The following is an 18107-nucleotide window of genomic DNA, read 5'->3' as shown; positions in this document are numbered from 1 at the left end:
AAAGGACATACCAAAAGACAAGAATCTAGAAATCAATTTTGTCTTTGGCCAACAGTTCGACAACATAGTTATTATGCACTGTACAGAGATACAGAGAAATTAATGTAGACATTCTATAATCTGTTTCAAATTAGTTGCAACCACTTCCTTTTAAATTTTACATTAACTTTATGTATGATAACATACGAGTAGTATGAGGACAAACTGTCATTTTGTGGATAATTCTTTAACTTATAAGTACGAAAGAAATATACAAATACTGGGACTCTGAAACTAATTTTCCTTTTTACAGAAATTAATAGCTGGTTTAATTTCTATAATCTGTAACTTACAGGATATAAGTTCCCATGCACACAACATTAACACCAGCATTAAATTGATATCCAAAATCTGGTGGTATTTTAAAGCATTAATGTTCCAGTCTGCTGAATTACCACTAAAATTCTAGTATAATTAAACTTAGTGTGTAATTAACTATGAAGTCAGATCAGAAAAAAATAATTAATTTTGCAAATACACTGATACCACCTATATTGTTTGACTCTAAGACAGAAGGCACAGCAATTGCTTTTGTGATGAAGTCATCTGAAGGAAGAGGACCAGTGGCACAACAAAAATACCTAGGGCTGGTGACTAATATCGTAATTTAGAGTGCTTTGCTTTCCTCTGTCTAATGCTTTCCCTGTAAGCAACCCTGGTAGATATCTAATGTTCTGTATGTTAAGGCAAATGCAGTAATGAGTCGAGCTTTATTTAAGTTAGTAAGAGTGTTAGGAAATTTCTGACATTGTATCTGTTATATTACTTCCCATGGCTCAAAGTCTGGTGATATTTTCCAGTGATGTTGAACTATAAGATAGAGCCAGAAATCAGAAGAATTATGTGTGATTTGAGGTTCTGATGATGGTGACTATAAAGATTGCTGTTTCCTGAGATGTGACACTGTGTAATCTGGTATATCATTAACATATAATTGCAATGATCAGTGGGACTACACAATATCACATAATATAACACAGTAATCTCTATCAGGATAACATTTAAGCCATGCCTATAATAAACCCAGTCTGAGTTTCATATTGTAAAAGAGGGAATTTCAAAGCCTTTAAATTTATATCAAATCATAAAATAGTTTCTTAGCTATTACAAGTCTGACACCAAACAGCATCAAAAGCAACTTGACACTATCATCCAAAAGTAGTTATTACAGAAATCTCTATCTGGGATCAGTATGTGCGATTTGAGGTCTGGCAGGGGTCAGTATCAGAATTCTGGTCTTCTCAGATGTGATTATGTGTTATTCGGTAAGCTGATACCAGATTTTCAGAGGAACCTGCTGCCTCCCATCTTCATGGCAGATCCCTCTGAACACTGGTAGCCATCTACCACATATTACATCCTGGATAATCATAATTTCTGTGCTTCATGAATGTTCATTGGTGAATTTTGTATATTAAGAATGGATAAAACAAGAATCATCAGATGTTACTGTTACAATTATCACTTTTATGCCACTGAAATTTTGTTATAAGGATTATATATTTTGTCAATTATAATGTGTTAAATATTGAAATTAAAATTTAATCTATAATAACATAATTTAACAGTTATATGTTAAAAATTATCTGCAAATATGAAATACCCTGCCCCAGGTAATTGAATATATCATCATGCCACTGGAAAAGATATAAGGAAATAACAAAACTGGGCCTGCAGATGCAGTCAACACTACACTCACTATAATGATGATGACGACGATTGTGATCTGAATCGTAGCTGTTTCCATTCCTGATGTACGAGTATCAACACGAGACTGTCATTTTAACCACAGACTTGACTGTATAACGTATTATCATCAAATAGGCACCCTATTTCCCTCTAAACCAAGTTGGTAAAACTGGAAAATGGATATACAATATTTCAATTTTCCACTGTTAAAAACATTAAAATAGTGTTTTTATGTGAAGCTGTGCCATTATTAACATGTGGTAAAGAGTAGGGCATGTTTTTACAGTTGCAATGAAAAACCTACACAATGGATTTAAGTGTAGCATGTAAAAAAGTTAAGTTTATAAGATTCCACACTTATTGCTCTTAAAAATATCATAGTCTTGACAGGCAAATTTTAGTTTCCATTTGACAAATCCTAATCACAGCAGTTCTGACAGTCACTCATATTTCATGATGTCGAAATCCTATTTCGTCCATACTGATGCAAGATTCACGCTTACACTGTTATAAGAATGCCTCATCAGTCCATGTCTGGTTTGTAGCCAAGATTCTTCCTCTGTAGGAAAAGGTGGATCTCTCTGAAGTTGGGCCTATCTGATTCATTTCTCTGCCAGCACTCACACATCAAATCATAGATTTCCTTTGGGCAGTTTATTGGTACTGGCAGATACAGCTGAAAATAAATGTTCCACATTTCATCAAGTAATATCACACTTATATTCAGAGTCAACAAGTCAAAACGTTTATCATCTTTAAGTCAAATTTCTTCACAGTATGTTCATGACTGAAACTGTACAAATCTGTACCAGCTTTGGAGCCTTTAATTAGATCATTTCCCAAAAATATAGTTCCTATCCTGTTACACAATATTTGTTCCTTCAAAAACTAATAAAGAACTAAAATGCTCTTATTTTGATTTCTTCATTCCAACCCACTTCATCTAACTGCAGAAATATGGGTGAAGAGTAAACACACTGAGCAGACAGGTGCACAGACTCTCATAAACTGTGCTTTTCTCCAATATGTGTTTGATGATAGTATGACTTGATTCCTGGGGTCCACTCAGCCTCTTGATGATAACTGAGGAGCTATTTCAAGGAAATACAAGCTCCAGTCTAGAAAACCGAAATTAACGGCCGCGGGGATTCGTTGTGCTGACCACGCGACACCCTCTATCCTCAAAAGTTGGCATAAACTTCGCCGACAAGTGGTGGTCACTCAATCGGTATAGTTCACTTGCGGACTAAAATCACGGAGTCTTTTTTTTATGGCTTGATTCTGATTTTCCATATACAGAATTCAGACTTATATCATGAATGTTAATAATGTACATGGGCTACGCCATAACTCAAGCGGTTAGTCACTGGCTTCCCACTGTGGCAGCCCGTGTTTGAGGCTGGATCTCCTCAAGTGGGATTTGTGGTGGACAAAGTGACACTGAGGCAGGTTATCTCCGAGTACTTCAGTTTCCCCTGCCGACCTTCATTCCACCAATTGCTCCACAACCACCCTCACCTATCATCTGGGGCTGGTACAATAGGCCAGTAGTGGCTGCAGTACCAAATAGACTCAGTCTCATCCCACTAAGAATAATGATAATAATATAAAAATAACAATTTACATATCGATCTTAGTGGCATTTTAATCCATCCAGATCCTTCCACTTCAGATAGACTGACCTAGAAAACTGATTATAACTGCTGCTCGTGTATCTGCCTGTGACTCCATCATGAAGTGCAGCTTGCACGCTTCACTAAACCTTAGAGTAATGAAATATAACTCACAAATGGCAGCAGAACGAATTCAAACAGTTATCACAATACATCAAATACATGACAGCAGAAGAAAATTAAACAATCCAAATTACAATTATCTGAAGAGAGGAAGTATAGAGGCATATTTTACAAGTTTATTACCATAGAATTCAATACCCTATATTAAGTGGAAATACAGTCACTTCCATTTCACACATTCTAACTGCACCATTGTAGTTCTGAATGAACAAATGTATAATAATACATTAGAGTCCATTATAGTTCACACTTTGAAGTGCTGGAAACTGACTCTGTGGCCCAAAGCTCAGGCATCTCATTCAAATTACTATGAGTATTCCTATGGTCTATAGTATGGAATTCATTTGTTATGCAGTAATACTATATTCTAGAGTCATATTGTGTATGAACTACTTATTATAGATCCACCAACATCATTCCTGTATAAATTTATACTATTTTTACTTTACAACATGTCTCGGTCATTTATGGCCATCATCAGGTAATCATCTACATTAACACATACCACTTTTTCTGCTTTTATTCCCTACAATGGCGAATGTCTATAATTTTTAGGAGATAGGTTATATGAGTCATTTATAGTATTAATGTTGTAGTTCATATGTAAGCTTAAAACATATTAGGTTAAAATTAATTTTAATGTCAAATTAAGTAAAAAAACAAAATAAAATACAACAGAATTGATTAATCATTACTGTTATTAATTAAAATTTCTCTTGTAGTTTTTAGATGTCATTGGTTTTTTTGTCACTCATAAACAGTCCATATTTATATCATGCTATAAGTTTGTATGTTAACATATAAAATCTTAGTAGCTGTTATCGCTGTTGGATCACAGCAGAAAGAGGTCTTCATTTATGTGATCTAAAGAATTTATTTATTATCATTCATAGTTATGTGTGAGGTGGTGGGTGTGTATGATTTCTTACCGCATGCTGATTTAGATATGTGTGTGCACTATTTTGTGTGTATTAATTTCCTCGTGTAGTAAAACTGAAATATAGAAAACTGAGATATAATAAATTTTTGTTAAATATTTATTATGTGTGGTTTGTGATGGTATTTATGGTTAAATAAGGTGTTTTACCTTCCTTGTTGTGAAAGGTGATGTGACTGTGTGGGGCTGATATGGTGGATGACTTAGATTTACATGTTTTCAGTGTGGTGGTATGGTGGTATAAATTTATACATCTATTGTGTACTAGTGTTCTAATTATACACATCCTATTTAACTCCTATTAATTACTAGTATTTTAAATTTATTTTTTCTTCACTTTCATTTTTTCTTACCTTTCTCTCGCATTTGTCTTTATATTTAATCACACACATTCCTAATTTTCAAACTGTTCTTTATTCTTGCATGCTATTGTCCTCCTAAAAACCTATTTTTGTGTCAACTTAGTGATATTGTTTATATCCCAAAATTAATAACTACACAGGTGTGGGTGGATCATGCTTGTATGAGATACTAAGTTTCATGAAAATCTATCAACTGATTCAGTAGTTACTAAGTAAGGATATATTAGGCCGCGCCATAGATCAAGCGGTTAGTCACTGGCTTCCCATCGCGGCGGCCCGGGTTCGATCCCGGGTCTGGTTAAGTGGGATTTGTGGTGGACAAAGTGACACTGGGGCAGGTTTTCTCCGAGTACTTCGGTTTCCCTTGCCAATCTTCATTTTACCAACTGCTCCACAATCACCCTCACCTATCATCTTGGGCTGATACAATAGGCCAGAAGTGGCCGCAGTACAAGGGACTTAGTCCCATCCCACTAGCAATAAAAAAAAGTAAGGATATCACATGGGCACAATGTTATTGTAGCATGTAGTCCTGTTGGTAGGGCAGCAGATTCTTAATAAACAGGGTTATGCAACCTGCTTCTGTGCAACAGCTCAGAAAACACTTTTCCATATCAACGAACACACATGCAACAATAGAAAAACAGTGTTTTCTATGTGGTCCATGCTGAGATTTTATCACCAGGACCGATGGAGCAATAACCACAGTTGAGTTCTGCAAGGGAGGTTGAGATGAGATGGCACTGTAATTAAGTTGATAGTTCAGTTGTGGGATATTTGCCAGACAGTAACAACGTGAGCATAGAAGCTGAAAAACCTGCACTGTTGAGAGCTATTACCAAGCAACAATTAGTGAACACACTGCAGGCTGGAGAAGATTTAGCGTGCAGCGATTTGTAAAGTGTGGAAATCAGCAATAGTGTTATAGTTATTTGTAGCTACGACCAGTAAGTTGTCAATAAATCTAGTCACCAGTCTGTACCATGTCTATACTCACATCTTAAGTCTAGATTTCTCTAGGATGGAAAGTAAGCTGCATATACTGAGAATTCAATTTCCTGTGTTTGTGCCCACTTATTCTGAACTCCTTCAGACAAACATACAGAAAATACCACAGATTTGAGGTTACACAGTAGTGCCTATTAAGAGTATTTGTTCCTTGGGTGTGCAACCATGTAGTCTGGTAGAAGTTTACCTTCGAGGTTCTCACAATAGCACCTATGAACATTACTGTCAAATGGAACGTGACTCCATGTAATCTTTTTCTACTAAACAGTATTCTTTACACTGAACACATGCTGCTCTTGAAACCCTAAGCACTAACCTGATGACCATCATCTTGGTAGAAGTGTGTTACATTCTCAATGACTTTCTCATCACTAAGATCTTCAAATGGCTGTTCACGTGCAAATGTGAGGATCTCCCATAGTGTTACAGCAAATGACCAGACATCACTCTTCGTTGTAAATTTACCCTGAAATCAAAACACAAACATTATAACTATACTACTTAAAAGATGCATCTAAAATGAAGCCCCCAACCCCCAAGTGAACTCCTTGTCAGAGCCAACCCGAAGAAACAACGTACATTGTAACCTTCTGGGATATGGGACTATGTAGCTTCGAGGGTGGTTACCAATGTTCTAATGTTAAATAACTGCACTACTGGTACTGATTTAAAAAGCAACTACACTATGTGCACATTACTTCTGTCTAAATTCTGTGCTCCATATTCTAATTTCTGCACCACAAACTGTAAATTATCTGTGACCTGAACACCTAATTTATAGATTTATCTGTGTTGCATAAAAGGCATTTAATCTGTCATTATATTTTAAATCCAATACTAACATTTTAACAACTTTTATATAATATAAATCTTTACATACTAATCTCTTGGGCATAGCAGTAGCTTCTCTCATGTATACACTAAGAAAATATTTCTTTTCCTTTAAGTTTTAGAGACTTCACAATGCAGGAAGATGAAAAAAAACTAAATGCATGGTTTTAGTCTGCAAGCAAACTATACCAACCGAGCGACTGTCCCTTGTCAGCGAAGTTAGTGCCAACTTTAGCAGATAGAAGGTGTCGCGCGGTCAGCACAACGGATCCCCATGGACATTAATTTCGGTTTTCCAGACCAGAGCCACTATTTCCTTGAAACAGCTCCTCAATTATCCTCTCGATGCTGAGTAGACCCCATTCCAGATCCACTACTTCTCAGAAAATGTGATAGCGCTGGGAATCGAACCCAGACCTCTGGATCTGTAGGCAGGAACTCTGACCACTAGACTACAGAGGACGCTGGATGAAAGATACATTTGGCTATATAAGAAAGGCAGTCTTTTCACCTTGCATGATGTGTGCCAGGGGTAAAAGTTGTTGTCTTTGTCTCCTAGATAAGACGCAGACCTTACTGGTTCAGTTAGGCAGCTGTACTGGAGCTGCAGAATAGGTTTTGGTGGATACAGAGATGTTACTTTACAGAATTGCTTTACCTCCAGAAAATATAACCACATGTTTCATAATGACATATTATGCATAAATGATTGAACTAAGTGAGGAAGATATCAAGTTACTGTGAACTCGGTACTTTACCTTACTGCATTATATACTCTTGATGATCCGTTTGGTCAAACTATTGACATAGAACATTTCAGTAAGGAGCATAACCCTAAATTTAAAAAAGTCAACATTTAACTGAATTGTAATGAAGCACAACAAGCCATCTTCACACACAAACACAACTAACTGAGTATCGCAGTCTAGTAATTAATATTCACCTATAGTGTAGAATGTATGTTGCAGAAAGGCTCTCAGCAGTCTCTTCAAATGCTGAATTTTTCCATTTTTCTAATCTGAATTGGTAATTTGTTGCATAGTTTAATTCCTGTGTTCACTACAGTTTTCTTAAAAACAGTGATTATGCAAAATTCAACATGGAGATACAACCTTTGGCATGTATCATAATTATGAATTTCTGTGTTTTATTCCAATTTCTCTATGCAGGGAGAGCGAAAATAAAAGTTTTTCTGTGAGCAGGGCCATGGGAACAAATAGATTTGTGAGTACCATAGCATTAAATAATACAGATTTACAAGATGGTTCCTACCCTGGAAATGAAGAGAATGGTTTTAATAGTTATATAACAACAACAGTGACAACAAGTGGGATGGATTTCCTGGTGAAAGAGATCCCTAAATTATTTTCTACACTGCAGCCATGCCTAGCCAAGACCATCAGGCTGGGAAATCAAGGAACAGAAGTTCAGTCACCAGTAAGTTCACTAGATTTATTCCTACACAGTAGCATCTAGACAGACTCTAGGTCCCACCCAGCCTCCTACCAGGTGGGTGGGGGGGTTTTCCCATGGGTAAAGTGGCAAGGATATGGAGATGATCACTATCTGCTGAGGAAATAAGAATGGTGGAGCTATGCATCCACTCCCCATAGCTCTTCATGACACAGTGTTTAGATAATTAAGCAGAGAGACAACTTTCCTTTGCCTTTACACTTGAGGCACTACAATAATAATGTCAGTCTTATGGTTATTACATTTGAAGCAGTAAACAGTTCAGGATAAATGAGCACAAATAAACAATACTTGTCCTGAACAAGAGTGAGTTTATTAAACAGGACATACCAACAGAACACTTTCCCAGGCCATCCATCGTATTGGAAGAACAGCTCCACCTTCCATACTGTAATAGTCAGCAGAGTACAGACTGCGGCTTGTACCAAAGTCAGATACTTTCATGCTGTACCCTCTGCCCACCAGACAGTTTCTGTGAACAAGTGTAGTTCATGCAAATATAGATATACATTCATTCATTCATCTGTAATCTGTCAAGACGACAGGCCCACAGTCTCTTCCAAAATAGTTCCTCCACTTAATGTGATCTAGAGCTTTCTCTTTCAAATGAAAATGACAAATGTAGACATATCTAAAAAACTGTAATCTTAACATTAATAAAAAAATTTCAAAACACTAGAAACATGTACCATATAACATTTTACCTAGGCCCACATATAAAATGTCCTAAAATGAAATTAATGCAATTTATGCATAGTTATGAACATATAATAAAAGTGTCATATATGATGTTTGATCAAAAGCTGTCAAAGGACTCACAAGATATATGTGAATTTTAATTTATTCCCATATGGAAACTGGTCCTTAAAATAAACTGAACTACATGATACAACTCAACATATTTAGTGGATGTCCAAAATACTGTTACAGGACCCCTTAGGAAAAATCCAGAAGTCCATTGGAACCAGAAATCTGCCTAGTTTTTAAAATGGCAGTTTAGTAGCTCTGACTGTCATCTTCTGCTCTGTTTGAATAGTATGAAGCATGTGTACACTTGTTACTTCTTAAAAATTTTGATTATTTGCAACCTCGCCCCCCACCCACACCTATTTTATCAAAGACATGTCTGAAGGGCCAGCAGGAAGTATGGTGGTTAATGCTAAAGGATAGCATTCTGCACTGACTACAAATGAGAATGTGAACTTTTGTATGAAATTAAAGAAAGGCATTGATTAGGTGCAGAATCTAGAGGCTCTGTACCTGTACTGCACCTGAAGACACTCAATGAATAGTTTGGGCATTGTTACTAACAGACAAACTGATAGGCACGATGAACCTAATAGGCAGTATCAGAAATTTTGTTCAAAATGCATGCAAATATATGTCTCATTCTTTTAAAAATCCAAAGGGGTTGTCAATAAAAGGAATACATAATCTCAGAGGCAAAAATAGCAATTAAAATTTAAGGGGTAAAAGTGGTATGTAAGCTATGGACCTACCTTGTTGCCAGATCTCTGTGAACAAAATTTAATGACTCCAAGTACTTCATTCCTGAAGAAATTTGAGTCGCCATGAAAATAAGGCAGCCATAACTATAAAACAGACAGAAAAAATATAACAGTATAAACTTCATTACCTATTATATATAATAAATAATATAAAAATCTTAATTATGCTTTTCATTAAAAATGTTTACCTTTTTTATCTGTGAAAACTGTGTTAAAGATAATTTAATATTACACAAGCATACTGTCACGTATCCTTGTAACGCGACAAGAAATTAATGGGTTCCAGATAAAGCTATTTATTGGATAAGTCGTTTACAGCTACAGTCGCAAACACTCTGCAATAATGTCTTCCAGACAATTCCACCTGGCTAGTCTGGCATCTTCTGGTTCTTAGCTCAGCTGGTTTCTTCTGCTCTCAGCTTTGCTCCATTCCCTTCTGATCTGATCTGGTCTGGTCTCTTAAATTCTATCATCAGACGGACTAAAAGACACCTTCTTCAACAGTTTCGTTTCACGGGTTCTATATACTGGTCACTGGTGAATTCATTGCCACAGGAACTTCACAAGTTCTGGTTTTTTCACTTGCGTGGTAAAGTCTGTTATGTGTGTGTTTTAATGTGAACCTGTTTCATTGTCACCCCAACAAAGATATAGAACCGTGGATACCGAGCCGTTGCCCAACAATGGACGTCCGCTGTGACTCAGATATTCTGTCTTCTAGGCGGAACAACACAATATGATATAATTTTCATTCAAGAAATGAGTCTAGGAAGATATTCTACAGAATGGACAAGAAATATTTGACACCTATAGTTTGAGGTTTCTCTGGCAGAAATCACTCCTTTAATGGACAAACGCAAATTTTACATGAACCTAGGGCTTTAACATTAAATCCAAAATTGTAAACCCATATTCAAATGTATAATGCAGGTAGATACTGTCAGTAAGACTCCTATTTCAAATTATATTAACTTCAGTATCTTCAGATTTGAATAGAAACAGAAATCAAATTTATAAACATTGTCATATTCTACATTAAGTACTATGTATCGTCAATAAGCTTCTACATAAATGAGACAGACTAAATTTTGAATCATCATTTTCTCTTTTTATTCAATTACGTTAATCTAATACGTACAGAAAGCACACATCATATGTAAAGAAGCAAAGGTCATCGTCATCGTCGTTGTCAGCAAAACAGACCTTTTGGACCATAGCCGTCCTTAGAAGATTTTGTCAGACTTGTCTAATCCATCGTGAATTATACCATCCAGTTTTCACCTTTTTGGCTTTCACAACATGAATTTTTAACAGAGCAAAGTCCTCACCATTGCACCAAACCACCAACCTGGTGAACCAGGTCTCTGTATTTATGTTTCCAAGTGGCCCAGTTATACCCCCGGGAACTGGGTTCCATTTTCATCACCTTCTAAGACTCGAAGGGCTATGGCAGAGGTATTCTAACCTGCCACCACACCAGAATGAACTAACTAACTAACTAACTAACTAACTCCAAGCCCTGTAGTCCACAAGCGAACTATACCAACCGACCTCATTCCACATTACTTGAAACATGTTTGGTGTTACCGTAGCTATAGAGTCCCTTATGCAGGCTTTCAGGTGTTGAAGGTCGTTGATCTTAACCTGGTAGACAATGTTCTTCACATAGCCCCACAAGAAACATCCACTGAGGTTAAATCTTGTGACCTAGGAGACCAAGCGATTGGTCCACCTCTGCCAATTCATATCCCAGCCATCTCTCTGTCCAGGTGATTCTTAACATGGTAGCAGAAATGTGGCAGCATATGCACGTAAACCGGCTATGAAAAAGAAAAACTTTCCGATGACATGAACCGGATATGTGTATGACAATTAGTCTCCAAGATATATATTTTATATTTTGGATACCTTTCATCCGGACAGCCAGTACTGTTACCTCCCAAGTTAAAATCTGGTTCCCAGGCCTGTAGACCCAGAGGATAAATACTTTCTATTCCAAGATGATAAAGGTCAACTAGCCCAATAATTTCTAATTTATCTGCTGATACCTGAGTGTCTTGGCATTGCGAGGCAGTGGTGAGGCTGTTTCTGCTATATGTTCCTGTAGGAACTGATTCAGGTCCCCATATTCCGTATACTCTACCACCACACACAAAGGTTCATCATCCAGGCATGCTCCAAGCACCCTCACAATATTTGGATCTCGTAACCTTGCCAGCACATGGGCTTCTTGCTGGAAGTCTGACCTGAAATACAACAGACTTGACTAAAATTCTGTACACTCATGTCTCTTCAATTCATTTTTATTTGCATTTTCTAGAAACACAGAAAAGATATTAATTACTGAATTAATTTAAGATATGAATCTACTTCAACTTTGAATATAATTTTAAAAAATTGTCCTTAGAAATGTTGTAAAAGAGAAAACTTGAATAAAATCCAATTACAGAGGATAATACATATACAATCTTCACTTTAACTTTAACCCTTAATTGCTCTTTATCACCAGGGCTTCAGAAATACAACTTCACACACAAGAAAATGTTCACAACAATAAGGATTCATCTTCATTGTAGATTTTATAGCTCAGTCAGTACAGAGATGGACTATGGGCTGGATGGCTGGGGTTCAAATCCTTGCAGGATCAAGATTTTTCTCTCTTATACAGTAACCAGACCAGTTCTGGGGCCCACCCAGCCTCCTATCTAATGGGTAATAGCGGCTCTTTCCCTGGGTGTAAAGCAGCAGGGGTGCAAAGCTCACATATCACCTCCATCTAATGCCAAGCTCAAGAATGCTGGCGTTATATTCCTCTCCCCCATACACTTACTTCATAGCATAGTACACAGGGGCAAATTTACCTTTTTTCTTTAACCTTATAGCTTTAATAATTCATTTATACAGTTACAGTGTACAATAATAATATTCTCCCTAGTGTAAATTGGGTTACTTTTTTTTTGCAGAACTACATTTCTGATTCAATGAAAAATGTAGAAAACGAGCAAGCAGCTGTTGATTAATAATGACAAATGTCAAACAACCACCGGTTAGGAGACTGTCATGCCATGCAGTGACTGACAGACAAGCTGTCACGTTACGTTCAGCCAGCTGTCAAACTTGAAAATTATACTCAGTGAGATATAACTTTTTGTCATAAATATTCCTCATAAGCAAGAGATGGTCTGTAATACAAAATTTTTGTTCAGAATCTGAAGGCATGAAACCCATTTAGGAGGTTTAGGAATAGATGGGAATGCAATATTAAAATGGATCTTGAAGAAATGGGGTGTGAGGATATGGACTGGTTTCATCTGGCTCAGGACAGCAGGCTCTTCAAAGCCAGAAACAAACCTTCAGGTTGCATGAAAGGTGGAGAATTTCTTTACTTGCTCAGGGACTATTAGATCCTCATAAAGGACTATGCTCAAAGATGTCAGTTAAATTTTTAGATACATTACCTTGCAGATTCAGATGCACCAGGTTTCAATGTCTTCACCACCACAAGTTTACATTCACTGTGTCTGAGTACATCTACACAATCTGGGAAACCCTGCACCTCACAGAGGTGGACCTGAAATATTAAATCCACTATAATTTATTTCTGATACATGCCAGTTCTTCCCTCACCCCCTTCATCCAGATCTTAAAGACAGAACAGGGCTAATCACATTAAGTTAACACAGCAAGAATGACTATGGTGATGTACATCCACATGTGAAGGTGGGTCAGAATATCTCAACCATAGCCCTGTGAGCCATAAAAGGTGATGAAAGGGGAACCCAATGCTTGCAGGTTTAACTAGACCACCCTGTCACTGGGGACAGAGATCTAGTCCTCCAGGTTGGATGTTGGACACAAGGCTGATGACTTTGCTCTGGGAAAAAATTGCTGTTGCACAATCCAAAGAAGTGAAAACTGGATGCAATCTATAGGTTTCTTCATTTCCTACTAATTCAGCTGTACTTTAGCACAGTTGCCAAAATCTTCACTGTAGTTCATTATAGCCATCAAAGCCATGAAAGATATTTGCACCCACCCATGTGTGTCAAGTGTGTCACTGTGGCTGACATCACAAATGGACNAATGGTGAAGAAAATTTAATTGAAAGAATTATCCTGGTTCTCAATGTCATGGTAGAAGGAAACAAGGTGAAAGGACTAAAAAACGGTCAGATTATGGGCCGTGGTTTACGGCAACTCCTCAGAATATTTCTACAAATATTTATGAAACAGCTGCAAATATTAGACTGTTCAGCTACATTTTTCTTTATTGCTAGTGGGGTGAGACTAAGTCCCTTGTACTGCGGCCACTTCTGGCCTATTGTACCAGCCCCAGATGATAGGTGAGGGTGATTGTGGAGCAATTGGTGGAATGAAGATTGGCAGGGGAAACCGAAGTACTCGGAGAAAACCTGCCCCACCGCCACTTTGTCCACCACAAATCCCACTTGACCAGACCCGGGATCCAACACGGGCCATCGTCACGGTGGGAAGCCAGCGACTAACCGCTTGAGCTATGGCACGGCCCCTTGTACAGGTACATTACTCTTATGTCTAGAGATATGTTACGTGCACTCCAAACGTGTTATAACAGAGGTTTCACTTCATTAAATTTCTTATAATATTATATGTATTGTATTTATACTTTCCTATGAAGGGAAAAGGGATAGGTAACAGCTGCAAAAGGAGAAAAGGAAAGAAATATACTGAAAAACAGACATTCACTCAGAGTACAAAATTTGTGTTTTCAATAAGACAGAGCCAACATATGTAGTTCAATCATTTTCTTGAGGAGAAGTGTGGAAATGACACAATGATAAAAAAAAAGTTTGCTTAAAGAGATTCCTGTGACATAGATTGAACTCTATTGCTCTTCCTCTCGTTCGCACAGAACACAGACCTACTGACAATGCTCATATTCAAGGAAAATGATTTCTCAACTGTCATCTACTTAAAAACAAAAAGAAAGCAAACTGTGAACAATCTTTGGCTGTAAAAATAATTATAACATCAAACAAATATGAAGAGAGGAAAGAAAGAGACAAAGAAACAAGGAGAATAGGAAAAACAGAGAAAGAAAAATACTAAATGCCTTTTTATAATTTAATATTTTACATAAAAGTAACTTCATGTATGTTTGCTTGAGCTTACAGAGGACGCAGATCTCAAAAAAAGACTCTTTGTCTTATACTGTACATTCAAATCACACAGAACATAGACAGTGTCCGATAGACAGTAGTATTTAAAAATGGCCTTAACGGAGTACTGGAAAACATATTTATATATAAAGAAGAAAGCAGTCTTCTGGGATGTGGCGCCGTGTAGATATCGTGTTAACTGACGTTTCGGAGGAATATATCGCCTCCATCATCAGGGTAGAAGACAAGAATTTTCAGGGTTAATGACATCCATTTAACCTTGCCTTCTCTCCGCCCCCCGACACATACTCTATACCTGCTCTGGCCTGCCACCTGCTGGCTTGGTACTTCCCCAGACCCTTCCCCTCCCCTCTCTTCCGATTCACCATGTAGCCCCTTTCCCTTCTCTTCCTGTTCTTATACAGCTGGGTTTACTTGACTGGACTCAGTCTGTTGCACCTCCTCACGCTGGGTCGCTCGCGGATTTCTTCTTGTCGTCTACTCTAAAGAAGGAGGCGATACGTTCCTCCGAAACGTCGGTTAACACAATATCTACACGGCGCCACAACTCAGAAGACTGCTTTCTTCATAGTCACCGCCGTGAAAAACCTCAAATCTTACATATATTTATACATACTTAAACAATCTATATAATTAAATAAGGCTATGAGCAATATTAACCTAAACTACACAACTAATGTACAGGAGAGGGCGAAAGGAGGGTGAGGGGAATGCCAATAAGATTCACAAGTTAAATTGGTGAGAAATGAACATGGGAGGAGAAGGTTAAGGAGTTAAACGTAAAAAGGGATAAAATAACGAAAGAAAATGGAATGAGGATACAACAGATTTTTTTTCCTTTTCTGAGAAACTAAATCTACATATTCACTAAAAGTCCATGATCAGATAACAAGATCTATTTTATATAACAAGTTAAGTCATTTCCTGTTTCATTTTGAACAGGTATTATATTAGTTGCACGTGATGTTCTTGGGTTCGATTATTTTACACACACATACACACACAGTTTCATTATATACCAGCTTCATAATTTGGAATACCAACCCAAGAACATTAGAACCAAAACTCTGGAACACACGCGTCACAAAGACCATTATCCTATGCAACGACTGATATTCTGCCGCAAGGAGAAGCACGCGTGAGTGTGGAGGAGAGGGGACTATAACACGAACGTGAAATGCATCTGCCACCCACGGACAACAAATTAAAATGAAATAAGTGTTGTGCATTTCGTATTCACGCCGCTTGTTTGAACTCTATTGCCGTAACATTCTGACGCTGAAGATTATATCACTGACACTACAAACTGAATTCAGTGGCTGCTTACACATCAATCATTACAACGATCTGTTTCAAGAAAATATTTCCCGTGACTTACCTCTCCAAATTGTCCATGTCCCAGTTTGTCCAACACCCGCAGTTGTTCCCTAGGGAACTGGCACAATGGCATAGTTTCATCTTCCTCCTCTTCATCAGTCGCTGTCGTCAGGACTTCAGGACTGCCGGGGGCACCATATATGGAGGACCCACTTGTCCCTCGAGCGTTTGTCAACTGTGGGACCATCAAGGGGGGAGGAGATAAGGGTGGAGGTGGTGGTGGTTGTGGTGCAGCCTGAAACCGACCATCAGTGACTCATTACTGGATAAGCTGGTTTGAAAATTTTAGAACTTCTAATAACTTGTATTGTATGGTGACGTATATGTTCATACTACCCTCGAAGTCACAACTTCTTGCAACATGGAGGATATCAGAACTTTCAAAATACCCCAGCTACCCCAAAATGAACTGAAACACAAAACTGGTTCATGAGTTCCAAATAATAAATTCTGATGGGGTGATCCAACTTTAGCGGAGAGGGGGCGTCGCGTGGTCAGCGCAACGCATCCCCACGGCCGTTAATTTCGATTTTCTAGACCGGAGCCGCTATTTCCTTGAAATAGCTCCTCAGTTATCCTCACGAGGCTGAGTGCACCCCGTTCCAGACCCACTACTTCTCACAAAATCTGGTAGCGCCGGGAATCGAACCTGGACATCTGGATCTGCAGCCAGATCTATCGCTTGTTCGGTATAGTTGGCTTGTGGACTAAAATCACAGTGTGTGTTTGTTTTTTGTTTGATGGGATGAACCAGCATGTACTGATAAGTAGGAAATTTAAACACAACACCGAATGAGTCATATTCAGGAAAGTACTGCTACCGATAAAAGTGTTGGGTTAATATGTCAGCCATTTGCAGTCTCTACTGGTGCCTGTCCCGTATACGAGTTTATGTTCCAGTATCAGGCCACTAACTAAACATCTTTTCCTGATAACTGGTTGCAGGTTTTATGCTAGTATCCATTTGAAACGTAAAGGTAACACTGTCCCTATGCTTAATTGGTTAAGGACTAGGCCATGAAGACATATGAGGGACTGGAGGTATAGCTCCACCTTTCTTGACTTCGGCACTGGATGGAGGCAAGTGGGTAGCTTCACACCCCAACCCCTTTAACTCTCGGGAAAGAGCCCCTAATACCCATCGGCTTGGAGGCTGGGTGGGCCCCAGAACCGGTCTGGACGTTGTGGAGGAGAGAAAAATCTTTTTCGTTTGCCAGGAATCGAACCCAGGCTCTCTCACCCATAGTCGATATACTGACTGAGCTATCCCAGCTCCCCAGGTGCCAGCAACCACTAACTACTGACAATTTCTTTCGTGGCACTCAGCCACTCTAAACAGTTTCTGTGCTAGCGGAAGGTCACTATTCACATCTCTTTCTTATTACCCAGTAACTACAGGGTGGGCCAGACTCAATTAGGCAGTTTTTGATCATTAATAACTAACCAATCCAACAACACACGGGATAATGGGAAAGTACCTTTTGTTGTCGATAGATGGCAGCATCATACGGTATGCTGTGAACGAGGTTAATACTCGGCCTACTTAGTGGGCATCGAGGAAACGTCATGGCCGGTAGACGGTTGTCTATCGAGCAGCGTGTAAAATGTGTGCGCCTTTTCTCAGTTACTAACAATGTATCAGAAGTCCAGCGCAGGATGTTGGAAGAGTTTGGACCGCCAGCAGTCCACAGGGACACAATCGTCCGAATAAACAAGCAGTTTGATGAAACTGCCAGTGCTTTGAATCCCAAGCATCCTGGTCAGCCGAGAACTGTCCGAACTGCTGACACACAAGCACGTGTTGCTGCGGAACTGGCATCATCTCCTCAGAAATCAAAGTCTACCCGCCGTTTGTCGGCCCTACTGGACATTTCGAGGACAAGTTTGCGGAGAGTTTTGAGTGACATGAAGCTGACGCCATACCATCCA

The 18107-nt window shown here is 38.4% G+C and overlaps 1 protein-coding gene across 1 annotated transcript in view; it reads right to left on the bottom strand.

Annotated features, from left to right (window-relative positions):
* Nucleotides 1-720: 720 nt before the first annotated feature.
* LOC111864389 (discoidin domain-containing receptor 2) overlaps nucleotides 721-18107 on the bottom strand; it is a gene marked incomplete in the record, with an annotated part of 500235 nt that continues 482848 nt past the window's right edge. Inside the window, 7 exon segments of the mRNA XM_033751417.1 lie at nucleotides 721-2404; nucleotides 6148-6297; nucleotides 8466-8607; nucleotides 9635-9727; nucleotides 11692-11889; nucleotides 13102-13214; nucleotides 16180-16413. Of these exon segments, the coding sequence (XP_033607308.1) occupies nucleotides 2252-2404; nucleotides 6148-6297; nucleotides 8466-8607; nucleotides 9635-9727; nucleotides 11692-11889; nucleotides 13102-13214; nucleotides 16180-16413 (1083 nt within the window).

This window comes from Cryptotermes secundus, unplaced genomic scaffold (genome assembly GCF_002891405.2).
Source record: "Cryptotermes secundus unplaced genomic scaffold, Csec_1.0 scaffold399, whole genome shotgun sequence".
In the NCBI taxonomy this organism is placed as follows: Eukaryota; Metazoa; Arthropoda; class Insecta; order Blattodea; family Kalotermitidae; genus Cryptotermes; species Cryptotermes secundus.
This window is presented reverse-complemented; position numbering and strand designations above follow the sequence as displayed.